Here is a 23,255-nt window from a genome sequence, read left to right on the forward strand (position 1 = left end):
CCAGGACTGGGGCCGGAACTGGAAGCCAGGCACTTAATATGGTGGTGGGAGGGGGTGCAGAGGGGGGGTCCTACCCTGCCTTCAACCACCCAGCTGACGCCCCTCCCCAGAGCTCACCGTCTCAGCACTAACAGGTAGGGATGGGGGGAGCTCTACTCTTCCCCCAAACCCACAGGGCTGAGTGGGGGGGGGGGCAGGAGCCAGAGCAGAAGAGCGTGCGCGGGCGTGCACACATCCCAGGTCACCCCCACTCCGCTCCCCCATCTCTAACACACCCTCTACATGCTTCCGACATCTTGGGAATGACAAATCCTTTCGATTCCGCTGTCGGAAGCAGACCCGGGCTGGGTGGGGCAGGCTGGGCAGGATGTGGGTCTCGGAAGGCGAGGCACTGAGTTCCCGATGTGTTTCCTGAGTGTGGTCAGGGATGCTCCCCCTCAGGGTCGCTGGTCTGAGCTGCTGTGACCAAACTGGAGCTGCAGGGACCCCACGTGGTGGGCGACACAAGTGAACTCATTGCTATCTCGATCTAAACTGAAAAGCGTACGGTGAACCCAAAGCCAGGGACATGACCCATGACAGCCAAGCCACTGTCCCTGCTAAGAAAACAATGGCGTCCAGGCCATACGTGTCGAGGCCACGCATAGCCCGGGACAGCACCTCTGAGCCACTTCTCTGCCAGTAACTGCACCTTTTCACCAAGAAACACCGAAGTGCCGACCAGCAGGTGCCTGCTGCCCGGTGACACGCAGAAAGCCATATTATTTTAATATTTATGTATTTGGAAGGCAGAGTGACCGACAGTGGGAAGGTGAGAGAAAGATTTTTCCGTCCACTGGTTCACTCGCCAAATGGCCACAACAGCCAAGGCTGGGCCAGGAGTCAGGAACTCTCACCTGCTATCACCTGCACTGCTCTCACCCCTGCTCTCACCTGTCCCCTTCCCTGCGTCCCTCCCCACATTCCTCAGGAGCAGTCACCTGGGCTGTGAGTGAGCCACCCTGAGGCCCCTCCTCCCAGTCACTGGTCACCTGCTTCCTCTGGTGGCCCCAGCACCCGCCCCTTCCGCTCTGCTCTGAGCTCCGCATGCCCTGGGGGCCAGCTGGGGCGCCCTCTGCTCCCTCCCCTGCCGGCTCCTGCAGAGTCTGGCTCCCACACATGCCCAAGCCTCATCAGCTCCATGCAAACTGCTGCTGTCAATGCACACACATGAGAGACTGACGCTAGGGCCAAGCGGGGTGTTCCAGCCTGAATTTCCCTAGGTGACAGTTTCTTCCACGCCCTCATCGGAAGGGCTCAGCCCCTGTCTCAGGAAGATAAACCCGGGGGCATCTGCTGGGACGTCCCAATCCTGCGCAGCCCCGGGCTCCCCCAGGAGCGATTAGAAGGTGCCAACGAGGGCAGACGGGAAGGAACCCGGGCAATGGCATCTCTCTCCGAGGGCCACTGCATGCATTAAATGAACTCAAATGTGTGAATGCCTAGCACACAGCGCTCCTTCGCCCAGGGTTAGCCTGCATCACCATGGTTGTGGTTACAATCATCTTGTGAGTGGGAGAGGGGCAAAGGCGACGGCCCCTGGCCCGCTGTTTGCATGCCCCTGTGCACGGCCATCAGAGTCAGTGCTGACCCCCGTGACTGTGCTGTGAGGGAAGGGGCACCGGCTCGTGCCTTTCAGGAGCCCCTCCCCAGGTGAAAGGGACCCCAGCCCCGGCAGAGGTGCTGGGGGCAGTCACAGTGGACGCTGAGAGTGGGGTTACGGCCAAGGCTCCTGAGAAGTTGCCCGGAGGGGCGGTCACTGGGCCCTTTATGGCCTGAGGTTGTGCTGACCAGGACCAGGAAGATGTTCTTCGGTGACACAGACCCCTTTTGGAGAGACCTGTACAATGCTGTCATTCACCTAAGTCTCCGATCCTGTCACTATGTATCCTCACGGTTTGGGAAATAAGACGACGAACCCCAGGATGGTGCTTTGGTTAGACCTGAGGTCTTGCCCAGGGCCACAGCACGGCGACTCTACGGGGGCACGGGTACACAGTCTCCAGGCCTCGGGGGTGCCAAGGCCACTTCTCCAGGCTAAGACTTAAGCACCCAGTGTCTCAGGGACATCCCAGGCCTCCTTGCTGCCAGAGTGGAGACCCCGTCCTGGGACTCTGGGAGCCTGAGGCTCAGCCCCCCGAACGCTGGTGTCCAGAACACTTGGTTCTGCTGACTCGCTCGGTTCTTTCCATCACGCTCCACCTACCGAACCCTGGAGTCCTGTTGGCCAGGCTGGAGTAGGCGTTCCCACTTGGCGAGGAGGTAGCTGGGCTGGACAGGGGGCTGTAGGAGGAGGGGTCTGCCGGGTAGGTGTGGCTCGTTCCGATCCCAAAGGGTGATGACTGAGTCTTGCTGGACTGGGATGGGATTTGCTACCATCAGGACGAAGCAGAGAGAGAGCACGCGTCACCCACAGACCCCCGCCCCGACGCCCGGTCACCTCCGCGACAGGTGCAGCAGGCAGCGGCTCGGCCTGCCCTGGAGGACAGAGACTCTCCGTGGCTGTCTTGACCTCAGATCAGCCCCACGTGGGTGGAGGGGCCGTGGAGGCCTTGGCATTGACACTCAGCCCCTCCAACACCCACCCCAAGGCAGCCGGCACACCATGCAGCTGAGGGTCCCTATGGCCTCCCGGGGCAGGAACAACAGCGGCACCAGAGCTGTGCTGGGGGGAGGGGGGCATCTGCACCTGCCCCCCTCCTCCGGAGAAAAGGCTGCTGAGTCGCCACCACCGGGGATGCAGCTGTCACAGTGGCCCTGGGGCGGCTGGTGCTCCCGTGGGGCCAGCTGTTCCCAGGGCGGCTGGCCCATGCTAAGAGTTGGCAACCCTAACAAGCACGTTCCCGGGGTCCTGTGCCCCCTAGATGCCCATACCTGTCCGGGAAAGGGCGGCCGACTCCCCGTCCAGGCCACCTGACTCTGGTTCAGCTGCCGGGAGATCTGGGACATGTTCTGGCCCGTGGACGACGAGGACTGAATGTCGTTCACCCCAGGCACATGCACCACCGATGAGCTGCAGGGAGGAAAAGGAGGGATCCCCAGCTGCCCCCAGCCTGGCCGGGCCACCAAGGGCCGTCCCTGCCCTCCCGACTCCGCCTCTGGCCCCCCGCGGGCACACAGCGCTTGCCTCCGCTCAGCCCCCAGCCCAACCCCGACAAACCCTGGCTCTCAGCAGGTGGTTTGGTTCCTGCAAATGGCAAAGCTCCCTGGAAGGAAAAGTCGTTCTCGGCGTTCACCTGCTCCTCTGGACGCTGGCTAATTTGTCCCTTTGGGGGCCCCGCTAAGGCCTCAGGATTTGGGGGCCAGGCTGCAGGCTGACACTCAGGGCTGACCCACCAAGCACAGCCGGCACCGTTAACTTCCTCCTGCTCCTGTTTGTTTAACTCCTCTGCCTTCAGCTTAATTTAACTCCAGGAGTCTTTATTAGGCGCCTGCTGTGTCCAGCAGAGCGTGCGCTGTCATCTGCATGGCCCAGCAGGCTGCTTCTCTGACGCCTGTCTCAGTCCCCGCCCTGTGGGGCGCAGGCACTTCCTGCAGGATGGCTTTTGGGGTCTCCTGAGTACACCATGAGCTTCTGACAGATGGAAATGGGGGTGGGGGGCTGGCTTGTAGTTTCCTCCCAGCCCCTCCCTCCCGCTCAGCACACGGGCAGAACGAAGGAGTGGTGCCGAGCGGGCCATCCTGGAGGACTTCTGGTGGAGGTGTTGGTCTGCCAGGTTGTGAGAGGAAAGCAGGCTGGAGGCAGCAGAGAGCCCTAACGACCCTCCAGTGCCCCTCCACGCACTCGGCGCCCCCTGAAAGACGGGGAAGCCAAGGACGTCACAGGGGCTCCTACATTGGCCGCCGTAAAGACGAGGTCCTTGGCTTCGGGGGAGGACCCCACCATTCCCGCCTCTTCAAATCCGTGGTTTCCGGAGGAAAGGGCTCCCTCCCCACCCCCTTCCTGACGCAGGGACAGGGTCAGCGCACGTTTCCTGATCACCACTTCTCCTGCAGAGGCCTCCCTGACACTGACACCCCCTTGGGGCTGGGTCCCCGGCCCAGGACTGAGACTGACCCGTGTCACTCACACGGCCGGCCCAGCAAAGGCGTGCTCTGGCTCAAAGGCCAGCCCCCCACCCCCACCCCGGGGGTCTCGGGCTCAGACACGAGGGGCCGAGGCTGGCGGGACCACAGAGGAAGGAGTCTGGGGAGGGGCACACTTGGGGGCACCAGCAATGCTGTTCTGCCAGGGGCCCAGTCCACCCCCTCTCCATCCTGAAGCAGCCCTGGCTCCTCAGAGTTACAGAGAATTCTGCTCCATCCCCAGGCTCGAGCCCTCAGAGGCATCCACTCACTCATCCGTCCACTCATTCATCCACTCATTCATCCATCCACTCACTCATCTGTCCACTCATTCATCCATCCACTCATTCATCCATCCACTCATCTATCCACTCACTCATCCATCCACTCACTCATCCATCCACTCATTCATCCATCCACTCACTCATTCATCCACTCATCCATTCACTCATTCATCCACTCATCTATCCACTCACTTATCCATCCACTCACTCATTCATCCACTCATCCATTCACTCATTCATCCACTCATCTATCCACTCACTTATCCATCCACTCACTCATCCATCCACTCATTCATCCATCCACTCATTCATTCATCCACTCATCTATCCACTCACTCATCCATCCACTCATTCATTCATCCACTCATTCATCCATCCACTCATTCATTCATCCACTCATTCATTCATCCACTCATCCATTCATCCACTCATCCATTCATCCACTCATTCATACACTCACTCATTCATATGATAGGGACACTGGGCCCCTTCCCCACACGGCCAGCGCCCCCAGGCCTCCCTCACCTTCTCTGACATTGCTCCTAACACCCCCTCCCCCGCCCCATGCTGCTTTCCCCAAGAGCCTCAGCCTGGCTCGATCCCTGGAGCTTGGACGCGCGGGCCATCTATGCTGAGCACCCCTGCAGCCTCCCTCCTGCCCTGCACCCCGACTTCCTCCACACCCCGTTTCAGTGATGTTTTCCAACCCCATATCCGGGCACCTGAGGTGCCGCCGTCTCAGCCTCCTCAGCTCTGCCTGCAGGTTCCTCACCCCCACGTGCCCATGCCCTGGTCAGGAGGCAGAGCCTGGCCACAGCAGGCAGGCTGAGCCTTCTCTGGTCACACAGCCTTGAGCGGTCCCCTGTCCCCTGCCCCTTGGCCTCTCCTTGCCTGCTGTCTTCCCCCCAGCAGGGGCACAAGCAGCAAAGCGTTCCTAGGACTAGCGAGGGCTCAGCACAGACGGCCCCTGGCCGATGTGTTCAGAGCACCTGAACCACACAGCAGCCCCAGGTGGAGTCGGGGGGCCTTGCCTTGACCTTGCTTCAACAGTGATGTGACCCACACTCGTGAAGGCTCTGGGGCTGCCATCCCATCATCCAGACCCCAGAGAGTCACTGTGACTGACCAGGGCTCACCAGGGCCTGCAGGCAGCTGCAGGGCACAAGGTGTGGCCACGGGACGGGCCCGAGCCACCATCAGGTCTGGCCAAGGACCCGTGTGGGAGTGAGAGCCTCACTCCGCCAGGGCCAGGGCAGTCTCTCTCGGCTGGGCCCTCCCTGGGGGGTGCGGGGACGGCCAGCCTCAGCTGCCCAGCCCTGGCCTCTGCCCACACCTGGAAGTTCAGCTTGGGCCCTGGGCCAGGTCCCCAGAGTCTGGGCGTGGGGTCTGAGCGCCTTGGGGAAGCTGGCGCTCTGCCTGTGTCCCTGGCGCCCAGACACGATGATGGCTCGAGTCGTCCACTCTCCCAGGGATGCGGCTGTGGTGTCTGAGAACCAGGATCCCATTCGCTTCCTGCCGCCCTGTCAGCCGTCCCCAGCTAGAGGCCAGACCACTTCCTTCCTCGCAGGCACAGCTTCAGAACACAGCGGCTGGGGCCTTTCTCACCCAGGGAGGAGTGACTGACACCTAGTATCTATGGCAACGCAGAGGTGCAGGGCCTGGGGGCCAGGACGCGTGTGCTGACCCACCCTTGCCCAACTCTGAGACCAGGGCACCGTCCCCCCGACGCCGGCCCCTCTGCACTCTCCCACACGTACCTGAAGGCCTTCCCCGAGTGTCCCGGGGTGAACGGGCTTCCCTGGGAGTAGATCTGCTGGGCTCCTGCTGCCGAGGCTGAGCTCATCATCTTCTTCTCCGCTAGGACAAGCAGAGCAGGAGTCACACGTGAGGTCCCCTGCCCGGCCAGCGCCCCGGAACAGGTGCGGCGTGGGTCTGGGGAGCAGGAGGCACAGGCCTGGGCAGCCTCTGCGTCGCGTCCCTCAGGGACCTGGCAGAGCGCTGGGCTGCTGCTCTGGCCTCCTAAGCTAGGCTACAGCCGCCTGCAGGCGGGGCCCGCGTTCTGAGAGCTGGGAGCGTTAGGGCCAAGCAAGTTCTCAGCAGAGGGGGTCCATGCAATGCATCTGACCCCGAGGGCGGGCTTAACACGTTCTTGTCTAAAGGCTGGAGGTACAGGGGAGGGAGGGGAGGACCCGCAGACCCCGGCTCTGCCCAACATGCAAAGAGGCAAACTTGGACATGTTGTTGACCCACCCCCTGCCTCAATTTCCCCCACTGCAGGGAGGTGAGGCCAGGGTCCTCCTCATGAAGACACAGTGGAGAATCCAATGAATTATCCTGCTTAAAGTGCTGGGGACAGGGCCTGGTGACACAGCTGACAGCACCTATATTTTCTCTCCTTTGTCCAAGGTCTGGAACCCAGCAGGGAGGACCCAGGGCTTGAACCCAAGCCCAGCACTGTTCCCACAGCCCCGTGAACCCTCTGCCCTCACCCACCCAGCCAGAGCTGCTGTGAGCCTCAGCCAGCCACCAGGGCCGGCGTAGGACCTGTGTTCCTTGTCTTTCCAACATGGGTTTCCTTATTAGTATGAACCCCTTGTGCGGCTGAAACCATCGAGGCCCAGGCTGGGCTGGGGCATCATCGCCGCTTTCCTGCACTGCGCGGTGGCCTGCAGCAGCCCCAGCCCAGGACCTCACCCGCCGAGGGAGCGCAGAGCGACGGGACTAGTCCCAGCCGGCTGCCTGCCCAAGAGAAAGCAGGAACTAGCTGTGACGTGGATGGGTGCAAGATCACCGGCAGGTCCAGCGTTTCCCGTCTGGTCACTGAGTGTCCAGGGCTTCTGCAGTGCCCTCGCACAGCCTCAGAACCTACACATCGCATTCCTTTGAGGGGTCTTCACAGAGGGGCAGACACGGTGGTACAGCCCACATCCGAGTACCTGTTCCAGTCCCGGCTGCTCCACTTCCCGCCCAGCTCCCTGCTAATGCGCCCGGGAAGGCAGTGAAGGATTACCCAGGTGCCTGGGCCCCTGCACCCACACGGGAGACTTAGACTGAGCTCCAGGCTCTTGGTTTCAGCCTGGCCCAGCTCTGGCCATTGCAGCCATTTGGGGAAGTGAACGGGCAGGTGGAAGAGTCTCCCTCTCTGTCTCTCGCTCTGTGACTCTGCCTTTCACATAAATCTTTTTAAAAAGTTCATGGAAATGTGTGTGATGAGAAAACTATGCATGGATTTCAAAATTTGGGGGCAGTAAAACAAACTTATCTTTTAATTCCATCTTTCCCACACTTTCAGAAACGCCCTCGCGTACTGCCTGACTTCCCCCACCTGCAAGAATGTATTGGGATATGGGATAAATCTTAGTTACACGGCAGCCGCTTTGTGCTCAGTGGACCCATGTTGCTCCAGGTGTCAGGCTTGCTGGGCAGGGGGCGTGTCCCCTCAGCACTCGAGAACAGTGGTGCCACGCCGGACGCTCAGCCTCGTGGGCTTGGGGCTACAGGGACCAAAAGCTCAGTCTCCCAGGCACGTGAACAGCCTCTGTGACGTTTCAATGCAAAACAAGCCACAGGATGGGTTCTGCGTCCATTTGCATTCACTGTGGCTGGGGCAGCGGAACTCCAGGAAGGATACGGGAGCTCAGCTCTGGGCATGCGTTTGTAACCCAACCTCAGGGCCCAAATCCTGGGAATAAGGAGCAAACTGAGGGGGAGTTAGGCAGACTGGGTGCTCCTCCTTTTTAACTATTATTCAGGTTTTAAAATTTTTGTATTAATTTGGTTATTTGAAAAGGAAGAAGAGAGGGAGGAGGAAAGGAGAGAGAGAGAGAGAGAGAGAGAGAGAGAGAGAGAGAGATCTCATCTGCTGGTTCACTCTCCAGGCGCCCACAACAGCTGGGGCTGGGCTGCCAGGAACAAAATCCAAGTCTCCCAAAGTGGGCTGCAGGCCATCACCTGCCGCCTCCCAGGGTGCAGGTGCACAGGAATCTGGGATCCGCAGCAGAGCTGGGGAGTGTGGCTATTCCAAGCTGCGTCTTAGCTGTTGTGCCAAAGGCCCGCCCCCAGGGAACATTCCTTGCCTATAAACTTAATGCAAGCCATTTTTCCCCTTTCTGTGTTTAAGGTTTTTTTTTTCCCCTGTGGTTTGGGTAAATAGCAAACACAGTGCATGTTTAATCGCTCCAGCACATATGTAAGGTACAACATTCAGTCCGCACAAGGGAGCTTAAACAACCCGTGAGAAATGGGATTAAAAGCTAATTTTAGTGCCCTGAAATTCTGAAATCCCTTCGTAGCTTTTTCACAACACAGGTTCTCCGGGAGGTTTGGACGCTCCCCTGGTATACTTGAAGAGCCTTGGTTTTACAAATCTTCGTCTTGATGATTTTGACCGACTTGATCCGCCACCGGTGAAGAAAGGCACAGTGAGACTGCCCCGCCCGTGGGGCTTGCTGGGCAGCTTCTTGGGCCCTGATCCTTTGAGCTTTCACTGTGCCAATGGTTCCTGATGTTCGCAACTTTGTTTCAGGCTGAACCTTCTGCCCTGTGGGCTAAGCCTGCTGGATGATCCCCTGGTTCCTCCCCCGTTCACAACGACGGCCAGCTCTGGCCGAGTTTGCCACTCATTTCTGCCTCTCTCTCCAGGGTCTGTCTGCTGCACCTTGCCTGGCTGTGCTGTATTTAGACAGCGAATTATCAACCAGGAGTCCTTGGATATCCGACCAGTTCATCCTTCTCCACACGCAGTCTGGCTTGCTATTCACTGTGCTTTTCTTTTGAGAATTCTGTGATTGGCTAACCACTTCCTCAGGTTCTCCTCTCATTCTCTGCCTCCCTCCCTCCCTTCTTCCTCTCTCTCCTTCCTAACTATGGTTGCACACACCTGAAGCTAAATGTCGCTATGAATGTCAGAGACCAGATAGTACACACTGATGAGAAGTTATTTTTTTCTTATCATTTTACTGCCCCCAGTCCGACACCCCTCTGGATCCTTGCTGAATTCATTTGAAATCTGGGACTCTGGTTTTCATCGTTCATCTTCTGCATCTTCTGACAAGGCAGGCGTTCATTCCAGAGGCGGCAGTAATTTCGCTTTTTATCATCACTACTTTTCCGATCTGTTGCTCCCGTTCCTGTGTCCTATATTCTGATTCACTTACCAAACAGGTGCCATCTTGGGTGAGTGGGATTTTCAGAAAGTGTAAGTGGGTAGCGCGGATCTGTGCACCTGTGGTGCCGGTACCTGGCTGCTCTTCTTCTCATCCAGCTCCCTGCTAATGCACTTGGGAAAGCAGTGGAAGATGACCCAAGTGCTTGGGCCACCCCTGCACCCATGTGGGAGACCCAGAAGAAGCTCCTGGCTTCAAATCAACCCAGCTCCAGCCGTTGTGGCCATTAGGAGAGTCAATCAGTGGGTGGAAGACCTCTCTCTTTGTCTCTCCCTCTCTCTATAACTCTGCCTCTCAAATAAATAAATAAATTTTTTAAAAAGTGAGCCATCAGGAAAAAATGAGCTCAACAGCCTACACAGAAAGAATGCAGATGTGTAGAACAATACAAGGGATACAATTTTCAAAGCTAAAGTGGATGAATTTCAGGTAGAAGGACAGTGGATCATTTTCATGTTTATTTTCTCTCTTTATGTTTTTATTCTAAAATGTGTTTCCTTATATGCACTCAATTAAGTTGTAATTTTTTTTTAAACTGGGACATGTCTCTAAAGGGCTTAATAAAACTCAACTGTGCAATGGATGACGAGAGCCCAAGAATTCCACCCCCTTCCTTTCCAACAAGGTGGTGCCGGGGTCCCAGGGGGCTTGTCCCAGGCACCTGATAGTAGCAGACAGGGCATGTGGAGAGCGCAAATCCGGACCTTCTTATACCCTGCAGCAGTGGCCCCGGTCAGAGCGCCCGGAACCGCGGCATCCTCCCGCCAGCAGTGACGCTTGAAACTTACACGCACTGATTCCTGCAAACATCTCGGCAAACCGGGGGTCTCGCTCCTGGGAGAAGATGGCATCAGCCTTGTCCACCGACTTCCCGGCCTCGTGAACTCCAGCGGGGAGGTTGGGGACCGGGACCTGGCGGTGCGTGAGAACACAGCAGCACCACACGGGTGAGACGCTGGGCAGGATCCATGAGCCCCTGGTTTCTCTGTCCCCAGAGCCCCTCCCTCTGCAGTCACCAGCACTTCCGGCTTGAAGGGCTGGCAGGGGGAGCAGAGAACTACAGGTGACCACAGGGACCCTGGCGTCACACCTTGGAGAGAGACCAGTGAAAAGCACACAGCTCATTCTAAATCTGGGCAACGTAAAGTTTGAGAAAGGGGCCCAACAGCAACCCAAGCAGTCAGCAAGGAAAGACAGCAAAGGAGGAGATGGGAGAGGGAGGGGAGAGACGGGCCGGGCACAGCTACAGGACGAGGCGCATGGAGCAGGTGGACACAGCACAAAGGCAGGAGAAGATCAGGAGGCCAGAGGACTGGCTCTCGCTGGCTTCTGACGCTGAGTTCCAGAGTCTCCCCGTGACCTTGAAGTCCCCAGCACTGGTGGTGACGGCTCTCCTGACTGGAGGATGGCACCCTTGGGGCTGAGAGGGCTCCCGCCAAGGGCTGGATTGAGTCTCTCGTCTCCTGGGATGGAGACAGTTCCAACTGGGAAAGAAATCTCCTAGCAACTCACCTGCGACAAGTCGTAGGACGACAGCCCGTCTCTCTGGTGCACTTCCAACTCTGCCTGCTGCTGCTGCAGCTGCCTGGGGAACAAGAAGTCGACAGAGAGGCATGAGGAGCAGAAGGGGCGGCACAGGGTGGAGCCCGGCACAGTCCCACTCTGCAGGCACAGGTGCCATGCCCCAAGGAGCTCTGCACTGTTTTCCATTTTTAGTTGTTTTATTTAATTTTAACACCCCGAATCAAGACTCTTGAGTTCTGTGTCTCATAGATTAGGCTGCCACGCTGAACTGTTCAGGAAATAAATTCTGATGTATGACTTCATTTTGTGCAGGGAAAAAGATACCGCACTACACAACAGATGTTAAAAGCAAACTCCAGCAAAGCAGGTGGGTTTACTGCTGAGCAAGCAGCTGGCTGCAGCTATCGCCTGCTTACCTGTCCACTGGCAGGTGTCCACCTGGTCTCACTCAGCGCGCACACCAAGCTATCACCATGGTCCATTTACCCACATGTTGAAATAGACAAACTGAGAGACAAGAAGGCTGGCAGGTTGTGGCTGATGGAGAGAGCCGGGGTCTGACCTAATGCTTCTGACATCAATGTGCTTTGTGGGGTTGCCTCCACCAGCCTGCTCCATTTGGGAGAGAAAACGGCTTATTAGGGGCACAGCGAGTTAAACTACCACCTGTGATGCCAGCATCGCTTACGGGTGCCAGTTCAAGTCCTGGCTGCTCCAACTTCCAGTCTGGTTCCCTGCTAATGATAAGGACAACAGCAGAGCACACGGCTTCCCCTCACCCCAGCAGTCGAAGCCCATGATTGGTGGACCGGCACTGAAAGTGATTTCCAAGGGCAGGTGTTTGGCCTAATGGCTAAGAAGCCAGGCGAAATGCCCACATTCCATATTGGAGACTTGGGTTCCAGTCCTGCCTCTGCTCCCGATTCCAACTCCCTGCTGATGCACACCCCGGGAGGTGGCAGGTAGCGGTCAAGTACTTGGGTTCCTGCCACCCATGTGGGAGGCCTAGACTGAGTTCTTGGCCCAGCTCTGGCCATTCTGGGCATCTGGGGAGTGAGTCAGCACTCTGTCTCTCTCACTCTGTCTCTCTCTCAAGTAAATTAATAAACAATTTAAAAATAACTTTTTAACTTTTTTTTCAAGATTTACTTTTTTGGAAGGTAGTGTGACAGAGAGAAGGAGAAAGGTCTTCCATCTGCTGGTTCACTCCCCCAAATGGCTGCAATGGCCTGGGCTGGGCCAGGCTAAAACCAGGAGCCAAGAGCTTCATCCAGGTCTCCCACGTGGGTGGCAGGGGCCCAAGCCTGTGGGCCATCTTCCACTACCTTCCCAGGCACAACAGCAGGAAGCTGGATCAGAAGCAGAGCAGCCGGACTGAAACTGGTGTCACAGACAGTGGCTTATCCTACTGTGCTGTAACGCCAACCCCCAAGAATAATTTTCAAAAGAAATTGATATTTAAATAAATATTTAAATTTAAATAAATAATCTGCGTCATGACCACAGCGAGACCATCACTGCTTGCATTTTCTTGTCCCTCCTTTACAGTTCTGCTTTGCTTTATTTTCATTTACGTCTTGGGGGGCTCTGTCACCCTCATTTTTTTTTGACAGGCAGAGTTAGACAGTGAGAGAGAGAGAGACTTGGTTCACTCCCCAAATGGCTGCTATGGCCTTCGCGCTGTGCCAGTCCGAAGCCAGGAGCCAGGTGCGTCTCCTAGTCTCCCATGCGGGTGCAGGGCCCAAATACTTGGGCCATCCTCCACTGCACTCCCGGGCCACAGCAGAGAGCTGGCCTGGAAGAGGGGCAACCGGGACAGAATCCAGCATCCCAACCAGGACTAGAACCTGGAGTACCGGTGCCGCAGGCGGAGGATTAGCCTAGTGAGCCGTGGGGCCTCTAATATCCGAATGCAGGCCCGACAGCCAGCCCTGTGCCAGCATTTTCACACCTGTGCAGTGTTCCCCAGGTCACAGATGGAGGGACGGAGGCTCAGGAAGTTTCCGGGACGTGCCCGGGGCGACACACAAGATTCCCACCACGGCTGTCTGGCTACGCCTTCCTTTGCCCTGGGCTGCCACGGTGGCAGCCACGACTACTACGCCCCGTCTCCCGCTCCAGAGCCCTGGGCTCAGCAGGACACCGTCTTGAGCCACGAGGTGGGAGCCATTGGGATTTCATGGGATTGCTGCAGTGGGCACCGCACCGTAGCAGGGATCCGTGCAAACCACACTCTCCCTCGCAGAGCCCCGGCCTTGGCGCAGGGCGGCGTGCAGGGAGGAATTCCCTCCTGCAAGATGGAGGGATACGGGTCAAGGCATGAGGCCGGGGCTGGCTCCCCGTTCCTCCAGCCCACAGAAGGCTCCTTGTACTCGGAAGTAGAGAAAGGAAGGTGTCATGCACGGCTCGCGGATCCCCCGGGTCCTGGCCCCCCTGGCTGTGTGATTGGGAAGCCCGCATCCCCGTCCCACACCCTCTGGGCTTCTGCTTCCACAGCTGGCCCTTGTGGAAGGAGCAGCGCTGACCCGCGGGCCGCCCCATCCCAAAAAGGGGCCTCAGGAAGCTCCCCCGGGCCTTCCACAGCAGCAGAGTGAAAATAAACCTCAGTGCAAGCACACATGCCAGACAGGCAGCCAGCGCGGTGCTCAGGGGCGCACGGAGGCAGGCGGCCCTCGCCGCGGCCCGCTGTAGCCTCCATCAGCCCGGGCTGACGGCCGAAGACCAGGGCCAAGGCCTGAGAGGCCAGCTCCCTGCCAGCCGGTGCCCAGGATGTGCACGGAGACTCCTCGGACAGAGGTTTTCACTCAGCCCCAGGAAGGGAGCAAGCATCCACCAGGGAGGCCGCGTGGGACGCACCCCTGGGGGTACCCAGGTTGGGGGGGCACAAGGGCCTGGTGAGCTCTGCAGCCCAGAGACGGCTCTCAGCTCCCACCACGCCACCTGCAAGCCCTCCACAAAGGGCTCCCGACGCCTGGGAAGGGGCCCAGCTGGACATGACGGGGCAGGGAGCAGTGCGTTTTCCAGGGTCACTCCCTGTCCCGGGCCTGTCCGGCTGACCCTGCAGGACAGCATGGAGCGTGGCAGCCGGGCTCCACAGGGCCTGTGGGGCTCTGGGTACAGAATGGGAGGCAGGGCCCCAGACCACCATTCGGGTGTTCCAGCTCTGTACTGGCTCCAGGAATGCAAACTTCCTACTACTTCTGCACCAACCAGCACTCTGTATGTGAGTGGTGTGGAGACTCAGCGTGACTGTGGGGGGTGGGGTGGGGTACTAAGAACACACACACACACACACACACACACACACACCCCGGCACCACAAGCCGTCCCAGGAAAGGGCTCCGCAGGTCCTGGTGGTAACCGTGGCTCACTCCCCTAAATGGAGACAGCATAGCGGCGACGCTGTGCAGACGTGAAAACCTGGGAGTGACGCGAGCTCGGAACCAGGGCACAGCTCGCTTGGGAACGAAGAGCTGACCCCCAAGTCCAGGGACCTCGCATGCTGCGGAACAAGGGACCAGGGCTGGGCGTTGGCCTAGTGGTGAAGACACGGGGTACGGGGCTTGATACCAGCTCTGCTCCTAACTCCAGCTTCCTGCTAGTGGGGGCCCTGGGAGGCAGTGGGGGTGGCGCAAGGAGCTGGGTTCCTGCCACCCGCGCGGGAGACCTGGGCTTGTGTTCCTGGATCCCAGCTCCCAGCCCCAGCTCGTGCAGGCATTTGGGGAGTGAACCAGTGGATGGGATGCAAGTGCTCCGTCTCTCTCTGTCTCTTCTCAAATAAATAAATACAAATGAAAAAAAAGTTACAAGTGAGCAATGTGTTAAACCGGCTTATGTTTTCCCAGACTTCAACGGGACAGAAAAAAAAATCCGGGGTGAGACCCAGGGCCTCCTTTCCGCAGCTTCTCACAAGTGCTAAACATTAAACACTCAGTCCCGCAGGAAGTTTCCTTTGGATGCCCCGCACTGCGTGCAGCTGAACTCGGCAGAGCTCTCTCCCAAGAACACAGAATCTCCACGGCAAGGCCGCCTGCTGCTGGCCAAGCTCAGCCTCGCTCCGTTCCGAAGCAAGCTGGCCTGGTGGCAGGCACGGTCGCCGCTGCCCTCTACCGTCCACAGCAAGCTCTCCAGGCCCTGTGTCCTGCCACAGCGCGTTCCCTGCAGAAGGCTCCGGCTCCCCCGGTGGAAGGCGGGAGGGGCGGGGGCGTTCTGCCAAACGGGAGCCCCATGTTCCCAGAAAACTACACAGACGCAGCCTCTGCACAGAACAGCTTTGCCATGTCAGTGCTGCCCGGCAAAACCTCAGCCGGAGGAGGCTGGTTTTAAGAGAGGAGGGCCCTCGCTTTGCTTCCAGGCTCTGCTGCCCTGTTCCCTACTGGCGATGCTTTCGGAGGCCCCTCTGCTTCCTCTGTGTCTCCCCCGTAGGTCACCTGCCCCTCCCGACTGCCCCCTCTATGCTGCCCACATCAGTAAACCCGAGCCTTAGCTCTGGGGCACACGGGCTCCTCCCTGCTGGCAGGAGCTGCGTGGAGCACCTCGGCCCGGCCCAGCCCTGTCCTCCCACCGAGCTCACGGAGCACCTGCTGCATTGCATTCAGTCGCAGCAAAAGCGTGCACCTGCTCGACGAACGAAGTGAATGAAGAATGCGAGAAACTGTCAAGTCTCCAAAACCCAAGCTCCAATCTGCTCCTCAGACCCAAATCGAGAAGTCTCTTCTGGGCCCCCAGTCAGGGACCCTGCGTCAGTGACAGGCAGGACTCGGGCTGCTCCTGCAACAGCCTAGAAGCTCAGGTGACAGGCAGCCTCAATGATGGGTGGAAGAGGGCCTCAGAGTCCCTGGCACGGGCAGGAACCCTGGACACTCAAGGCTGGGAAAATGGACACAGGTCTGGAAAGGAGGCGGAGGCAGAGAGAGAGGTAAATGGAAGAGAAAGGGACAAGATGGGAGAGGCAGTCCTGGCCCAAAGCCAGGTGGTTGGCACCCAGAGGGCGAAGGTTCTAGAACAGTGCCCAGGGCTCTGAATGGGTGAAGTGCTTGTCCATTTCCAAGACTGCTGGGGCAGGGGTGGGGCTGTAACAGGTGTGAGCTGTGCGTCTGGGGCTAAGGTACGGCTTGTGCAGATGCAATGTGGATCTGGGCTGGCATCTTCTCCCTCCTCTCCCTCCAGGGCCCCCACTGCCCCCTGGCTCCATCAGATCAGGGGGCACCTGCTGTTACTTCCACTCTAAGAGCTCCTGAAAGAGGGGCTGGTGCCATGCCCACCCTCTCTGCGCCCTACCTATGGGACTGAAGGCTGTCTGAGTCTCACTCCCATCCCCAAGCCTCCCCTTCTCGTCAAGGCGGGGGCCAGTCATGAACGTGGCACTAGGGACACCTCTCTCCTCTCTGGGTGCAGAACCTTCTTCCCATGTTGAAAGGAGTGGGAGAATCTAGAGCTGCCAGTGTGACCGAGTTTATCAAGTTTAAGTAAAACTCATGTGCAGAAATAAACGCCGTGTTTCTGCAAAGCTGGGTTTTTGACTGGTTCTGCCGTCCCTGCAATACTGACAACCAGGAGAGTGTTGGGTCGGATAAAGAGGAAGAAGAATCCAAGCGCCGGGTGAGCTCGGAGGGGAAGAGGAGATGGTCAGAGAGTGAGGACGGGCTCTGCCATGAGGGGCCGTGGTGGCTGCTGGGAACGCAGCTTCAGCAGCGCTGCGGCCGGAGCCTGGCTGCCCCGGGGAAGAAGAGACAAGCAGTGCAGAGGGAGGCTCTGCTGGACACACCTGGCAGCGCCCCGCAGCACAGGAAACCCTGGATTGGCAGCGGTTCTGCAAGACCAGGAAGCTGTGTGCCCGCCTGAAGGCTCCCACGGGGAGGCCGTGGCCCAGAGGATGTGGGAGACGGAGGATGTGCTGGGAGAAGCAGGAAGTGGAGTGCGTGGCCCTGGGAGGAGGAAGAGGAGGAGGAGGAGGAGGAGGAGGAGGAGGAGGAGGAGGCCTTGCCCTTGCTGAGAGGCAGACAGGGAGGGGAGGAGCGGACTGAGAAGGAGGCTCACCAGGGCGACCCCGCTCCTGGGATCACTGGAAGGCCAGGTCATGTGCCCTGAGTGAGGAGAAGGCAGGCAGGGCATGCAGGAGACCAAGCAAGATGTGGGGCCGCCAGTGAGTGCCGGCGGGGGACGTGGCCAAGCTGTCCCAAGACGTGGCAGGGCCCCTGCTGCCACGGCCGCCGGCAGTGTCAGTCCCAGCTGCGGGACCACCCGCCCCGTGCCGCCCTGCGGGCTGGGCTGTTAGGCTGTTCTCTCTGTGCAGAGCCTGCAAAGGGCCCCGTGAGCCCGGGGAGCAGCTTCTGTTGCCCTCCCCACCTTCCAGACGAGGGGACTGGCACTTGGAAGAGGTAGGGGAGCCGCTCAGGGCCTCTCGCGCAGCCTCGGGCACTCAGCTCTGTGCTCTGTGGCCCAGCACCAAGGCTGAGGAGGCAGGGCCAGGGCTGCCCGGAGCGGACAGTGGCTGTGGGACCCTCAGGGGAACCCTCAAGGGCAGAGTCTCAGAGAGGGCACCGCGGGCAGCGGTGAGAGCCGAGGTGCCAGGAGGCCAGGGCAGCTGCCCGACGTCTCCAGGCCCAGGCTGCCAAGGAGAGGGGCTGCTAGGGTCGGGAGAGAACTCTGTGCCTAAGTGTTGCACTGGGAGAACTGGGCGGCGGGGGGGGGGGGGGTGGAGGCGGTGCCACTGACCACTCGGGGACTCGTGCACGGGTGTTCACCCTGGGCGTGGCGTCCACGTGCCAACATCTCCTGGGACATCCTTTGGCCCAAGTGTCTGTGTTGTTCCTTGACCTGCTGCAGAGTCTCCTAGATTTCCCACGGGGTTACAGCCCAACAAACCCATGGAAGTTGGAAAAATCCGACATCGAACGTGCATGGAATCCACCCAACAGCAGCAGGGCTCAGCCTGGCCCAGGCCAAAAGCGCTCAGAACACTGACATCAGCCTACAGGTGGGCAAGGTGGTCCACGGCCAAGCCTACTGTGTCCCCACGGGCTGAGTGCCCCTGTAGCTCAGAGACTGTGGCACTGAGCAGGATGATCCAACTGATCATTCAGTGCTGATGTCCTGGGCCTAAGAGCAGCCTTGTAACCCTGAAGCACTTTCCTCTGAGTGCCTTGTCACTTTCACATCATCCTATACCCAGGTCAGGTCCTTGGAGTTATCCAAGAAGAGGTGCGACCTGCCCACACCCACACCCATGCCCACCACGAGCTGGACCCGGTGTCTGGCCCACAGCTGGGCGCTTGACCTCATTCACTCTTTATAACCACCTTATGAGGAGCTACCATCAACCCATTTCACAGAAGAGAACTGAGGCTAAGGGATGAAGGTCACATGACCAGACAGTGGCGAGGCCAAGGTGCGAGCTGCGTGCTCACATGCGTGGGACACAGGAATGGAGGAGCGAGCGGACATCCTAGGACCCCTCCCTCCCCATTCCCCAGGCCCTGGGCAGGGAGGAATATTCACTGTCTGGGCAGCAGTGTCCCCACAACGCCCACCCACAGGCCACCGGCCCCATGCCCCAGAGCTCAGCCACATTCCCTCCACCCCAGCTCTGGCAGGACCAAGCAGCTGCTCCAGGGAGCATGGAGGGAGGGCCTGCAGCCTGGCCCCACGTCCAGAGACAGAGCAATGGGCACAGGGGCCAGCCCGCCCTGGTCAGAGGGAACGGAAGGCCCCGGGGTCATCCCTCAGTCCTTTGGGTTCTTACAAATCGGGAGGGGCGCGAGCAGGAGGAGCCGGGGAGGGAGGCCGCGCCGGGGTGTGCAGCTGCAGGAACTAAGAGCTGCAGGCTAAAGTCACGGGGCCTGAGCCCGAGGGGGCGGGGGCGGAGGCCGGGACGTACTTGACGTTGGTGTTGGTACAGATGATGTACTCGATCTCATCCGAGTAGGGGTTCTGGAAGGTGAAGCTGCTGGTGCGGATCAGCATCCACTCCCGGGTCTTGGTGCGGAATCGATACATGACTGACAGCACCTGGCCTTTCAGCTTCACCACCTGAGAAAACATTTGCAGAAGGAAGTCAGCGGGAAGCAGGAGGGTGCCAGAGTGCGGGGGGGGGGGGGGGCAGGCACTGGCCGTGCGGCCGCCACGAAAGCCTGCGGGGCCTTAGAATGGGGGCACTGCGGCCGAGGACGGTGGGAGAGGAGGAGCCCCCTCCCCGTGTCCCCCTGTGAAACAGGGCCCTGCGTTTGGGTCATTCTGCACCTTTGCGTGGGACATCAGGGGACCAATGCCCTTTCTATAATGGGATTATGTAGCTTTAACAAACCACATCATGAGAACTCTACACGCCGAGTGTTTCTCTTTTTGCCTTGGCTGCTGGGCAGCTCTGAGTTGGGGGCTAGCACCCCCAGAGGTTGCACCTCACTCAGGTGTGTGGCTGCATTGTAGGCACCGACATAGTTCTTCAGACCTCACATGAAAGATTCTTAACTTCCGTTTAACACTGTGAAACACTCATTCTGCTCTCAGCGAGGTAAGGATAATTTTTTTTAAAGATTTATCTATTTTATTTAAAAGGTGGAGTTACAGAGAGGCAGAGGCAGAGGCAGAGAGAGAGAGAGAGAGACAGAGATCTTCCATCCACTAGTTCACTCCCTCCCTAAATAGCCACAAGGGCCAGAGCTGGGCCAGATGGAAGTCAGGAGCCAGGAGTTTCACCCAGGTCTCCCACGTGGGTGCAGAGGCCCAAGGACTTAGGCCAATTCTGCTGCTTTCCCAGGTGCATTAGCAGGGAGCTGGATTGGAAGTGAAGTAGCCCGGACTCGAACCGGTGCCCACATGGGATGCCGGCATCGTAGGTGGCTGCTTTACCTGCTGCGCCACAATTCCAGCTCCCAAAGGATAAATTTCTATGCGTTCGTTATTTGTATGTATCCATCGCCACTTTTTATTATTTACTTTCATTTGACTTGAAAGGCAGAAAGATGGAGACAGAGGCAGACAGAGAAAGATCTGGTTCAGTCCTCAAATGACCGCAACAGCCAGGGCTGGGCAAGACTGAAGCCGGGAGCCGGGAACTCCATTTGCGTCTCTCACATGGGTAGCAGAAAAACCAAGTACTCGAGCCCCCCCTGCTGTGTCCCGGGGTGTGCATTAGCAGGAAGCTGGATGGGGAGCAGAGTCAGGGCTTGAACCTGATCTGGTATGGAAAGTGGATGTCTCAGGAGCGTCCTGACAGTGTGCTACCCCACCCCCACCCCCAACACGATTTGCATGCTGCAGAGCGGTTTCTGAGAACTCTCCAAGGTGGAGCCTGGTGAGCTTCCTCCTCCCTGCAGGAGTGAGCCCCATGAGTCAGGCTTTACTCTAGACGATGACGCCGGGACTCAGAGGAACAACGTATGCTGCCCAGGATCAGACAACTGCGGGGCACCCAACCCTCCCAATCATATGCTCGTCTCTCTGGCTCCAGCTGCTCTTGGTTTGGTGGGGGCTTCAGAAGTTTATGGGAAATTTCTACAATCATAATTCTGTCTAAGAACTTATGGAGGCTCCCTCATAGTTAGATCCACAGATGTAGCAACACAAAGACAACACGTGGGTGTGCAGAACAGAGGGCTCTGGGGCAGGGACCATGGGGGAACACGCATGGAAGTAGAAGCGGGGGTGGCACTGGAAGATCGGTGGCCCTAGCCCTGGTGGGACTGCACACCCAGGATAAGATGTGCAGGGGCTTCCTCACCCACAGGCCCGTACAGACCCAAGGTCTGGGGTGGGTCGGGGCTGCTGCATCCTCACCAGGTTTGCCTCTTGCATGAACTTTCTCCTGTGGTCCACCTGGCAACGCCCTGTGTATCTGGAAGTGAACTCGAGGAGTCGGACACTCTGCCCTTGGGCCTGGTGACTGAGGAGTGGCACAGGAAGTCCTGGACCCCAGCTCTCCCTGACCCCGTGCATCACTGCTGCCAAGGCAGACTTTCCGTCCCCAAAGAGTGTCTCATCCAGCCAGGGCGGCAGACGTCTGAGATAACTGTGACCGGGGACAGCATGCTAAGTACCACCTCGAACACACACGATCACTTGCCACGGGGCTACTGGAGGCGAGGAGAGACAGGCTGTGGTTGGGATCCTGGATGCACTCCTGGAGGGACACAGTGTGGGGCTCATCCGTGGGAAGGCTAAACCTTTGGCAAAGTGAAGATGTGTGGGGAGGGCTCCTCCTAGCACTGGCACAGCCTGAGCTGCAGGCTGGGAACCCCGCCCTGCCCTGGATGACTGGACTGTGCAGTGGGCATGGTCAGGGCCTCCAGGCAGTCATGCATTCAACTGCACTTACTTCAGGCGTGATGCTGATGCCTGAGCTGGCAAAGAGCAAGTGCAAAGTCAGTGATGCTCTTCATGAAAATAGGTCCATCATCATCACCACCATCACCATCATTATCATCATTATCACCATCACCACCACCATCATTGGCACCACCATCATCATTACCACCATCACCATCACCATCATCATCACCACCATCACCATCATTATCATCATTATCACCATCACCACCACCATCATTGGCATCACCACCATCACCATTACCATTATCATTACCACCATCATGATGATCACTACCATAAATATCATCATCACTATCACCATCACCCCCATCACCACCATGACCATGACCATCACCATCAGCACCACCATTAGCATCACCACCATCACCATCAATCACCATCACCATCATCACAACTGGCATCACCATCACCACCATCACCACCATTATCATCACCACCATCAACATCACCATCATCACCATCACCATCACCATCGTCACGGTTGGCATCACCACCATCATCACCACCACCACCATCAACATCAATATCATCACCATTACCATTATCATTTTCATCATTACCACCATCACTATCATCACTACCATAACATCAACATCACCACCATCACCATCACCATCACCATCAGTATCACCACCATCATCATCACCACCATCACCATCAGCACCACCACCATCACCATCATTATCATCATCACCACCATCAACATCACCATCAACCTCACTATCATCACCATTACCATTATCATTACCACCATCACGATCATCACTACCATAAATATCATCATCACCATCACCATCACCCCCATCACCACCACAACCATCACCATCACCACCACCATCACCATCACCACCACCATCACCACCATCGTCACCACAATCATCACCATCATCACCACTATCAGCATCACCATCGCCATCATCGCTATGCCAAGTGTCTGAACAGAGAGGGCAGGGATGGGATGGGAGCCTGCTTCAGATTTCAGTGGGTTCAGCCCCTCCACTGGGCTTCCAGGTAACTGTGGCCCAGAGAGGGAATCCCAGAGCAGAGACACATCTCCCAGCCCCGGGGCCGGCTCGCTGTCACTGCACCGAACTCAAAACTCCTCACAACAGCCCCCCGCCACGCGTCTCCTGTCCGCCTCTCAGATGCTTGTGTTTCAGTCCGGAGTTCCAGGGCTGACCCTCAGCTGACACAGCCCCTTCCGTGCTTTTGCAAGAATGAACCACTTCCCTTTATCAACATTTGTTCCCTGCGTCAACTGCCGGTGGCCAGAGCCCAAGGAACACAGCGCGGGGTCCAGGCTGGGCGCGCTCCAAGTCCTCCTGTGGCTGCGCGGCTGCGGCCCACGGAGCCCCAGCAGGAGCTCTTGGGCGTTGCTGCCTCACGGGGCCAGAGTTCCTGACTGGAGACCCGGGCGGGCCCAGATGTTTAACTTCTTTTCTTTCTCAAAACCAAGCAGACTCCAACAGCAGCAGCAGTGAGGCACCTCTGATGTGCCGCCGGCCAGAGAGACCTGCGCACGGGGCGCGGCTTTGTAAGAGGATGCTTTGGAGGGAGGCGGGCCTGGCCCCGGCCCCGGCTCTGCTCCTGCCTTGCTGTGGGACGGGGGGCAGGCAGCTGAACCTCTCTGTGCCTCTCTGTGCCATGCAACAGTGTGGACGACCAGGCTTACTGCGTAGGGGTCAAGCTTACAGAAAACAAAGAATGCAAAAAGGCCACAGAACCTCGCCACTGTTCCAGCTTGCTTTCCACACACCCAGAAAACCGGAGCTAAAACAGCCCAAACCTGTGCTATATGATGCAAAGTTGATCACAATCCCCACATGTTCAGCAAACACATTTCCCCAAA

At 58.2% G+C, this 23,255-nt stretch overlaps 1 protein-coding gene across 8 annotated transcripts in view; it reads right to left on the minus strand.

Moving 5' to 3' along the window:
- ARNT2 (aryl hydrocarbon receptor nuclear translocator 2) overlaps positions 1–23,255 on the minus strand; it is a 189,682-nt gene that overhangs the window by 10,890 nt on the left and 155,537 nt on the right. For 7 of the 8 annotated variants that reach the window (XM_051834291.2, XM_051834295.2, XM_051834289.2 and 4 more), the window contains exons 12-17: positions 18,957–19,108; positions 11,066–11,138; positions 10,342–10,465; positions 6,146–6,245; positions 2,914–3,052; positions 2,246–2,411 (exon numbers count right to left, since the gene is read on the minus strand). In XM_051834291.2, coding sequence (XP_051690251.2) covers positions 2,246–2,411; positions 2,914–3,052; positions 6,146–6,245; positions 10,342–10,465; positions 11,066–11,138; positions 18,957–19,108 — 754 coding nt within the window. The remainder of the gene's footprint in view (positions 1–2,245; positions 2,412–2,913; positions 3,053–6,145; positions 6,246–10,341; positions 10,466–11,065; positions 11,139–18,956; positions 19,109–23,255) is intronic. The other variant, XM_051834290.2, reaches the window with a different exon arrangement.

This window comes from Oryctolagus cuniculus, chromosome 12, assembly GCF_964237555.1.
Source record: "Oryctolagus cuniculus chromosome 12, mOryCun1.1, whole genome shotgun sequence".
Classification (NCBI taxonomy): Eukaryota; Metazoa; Chordata; class Mammalia; order Lagomorpha; family Leporidae; genus Oryctolagus; species Oryctolagus cuniculus.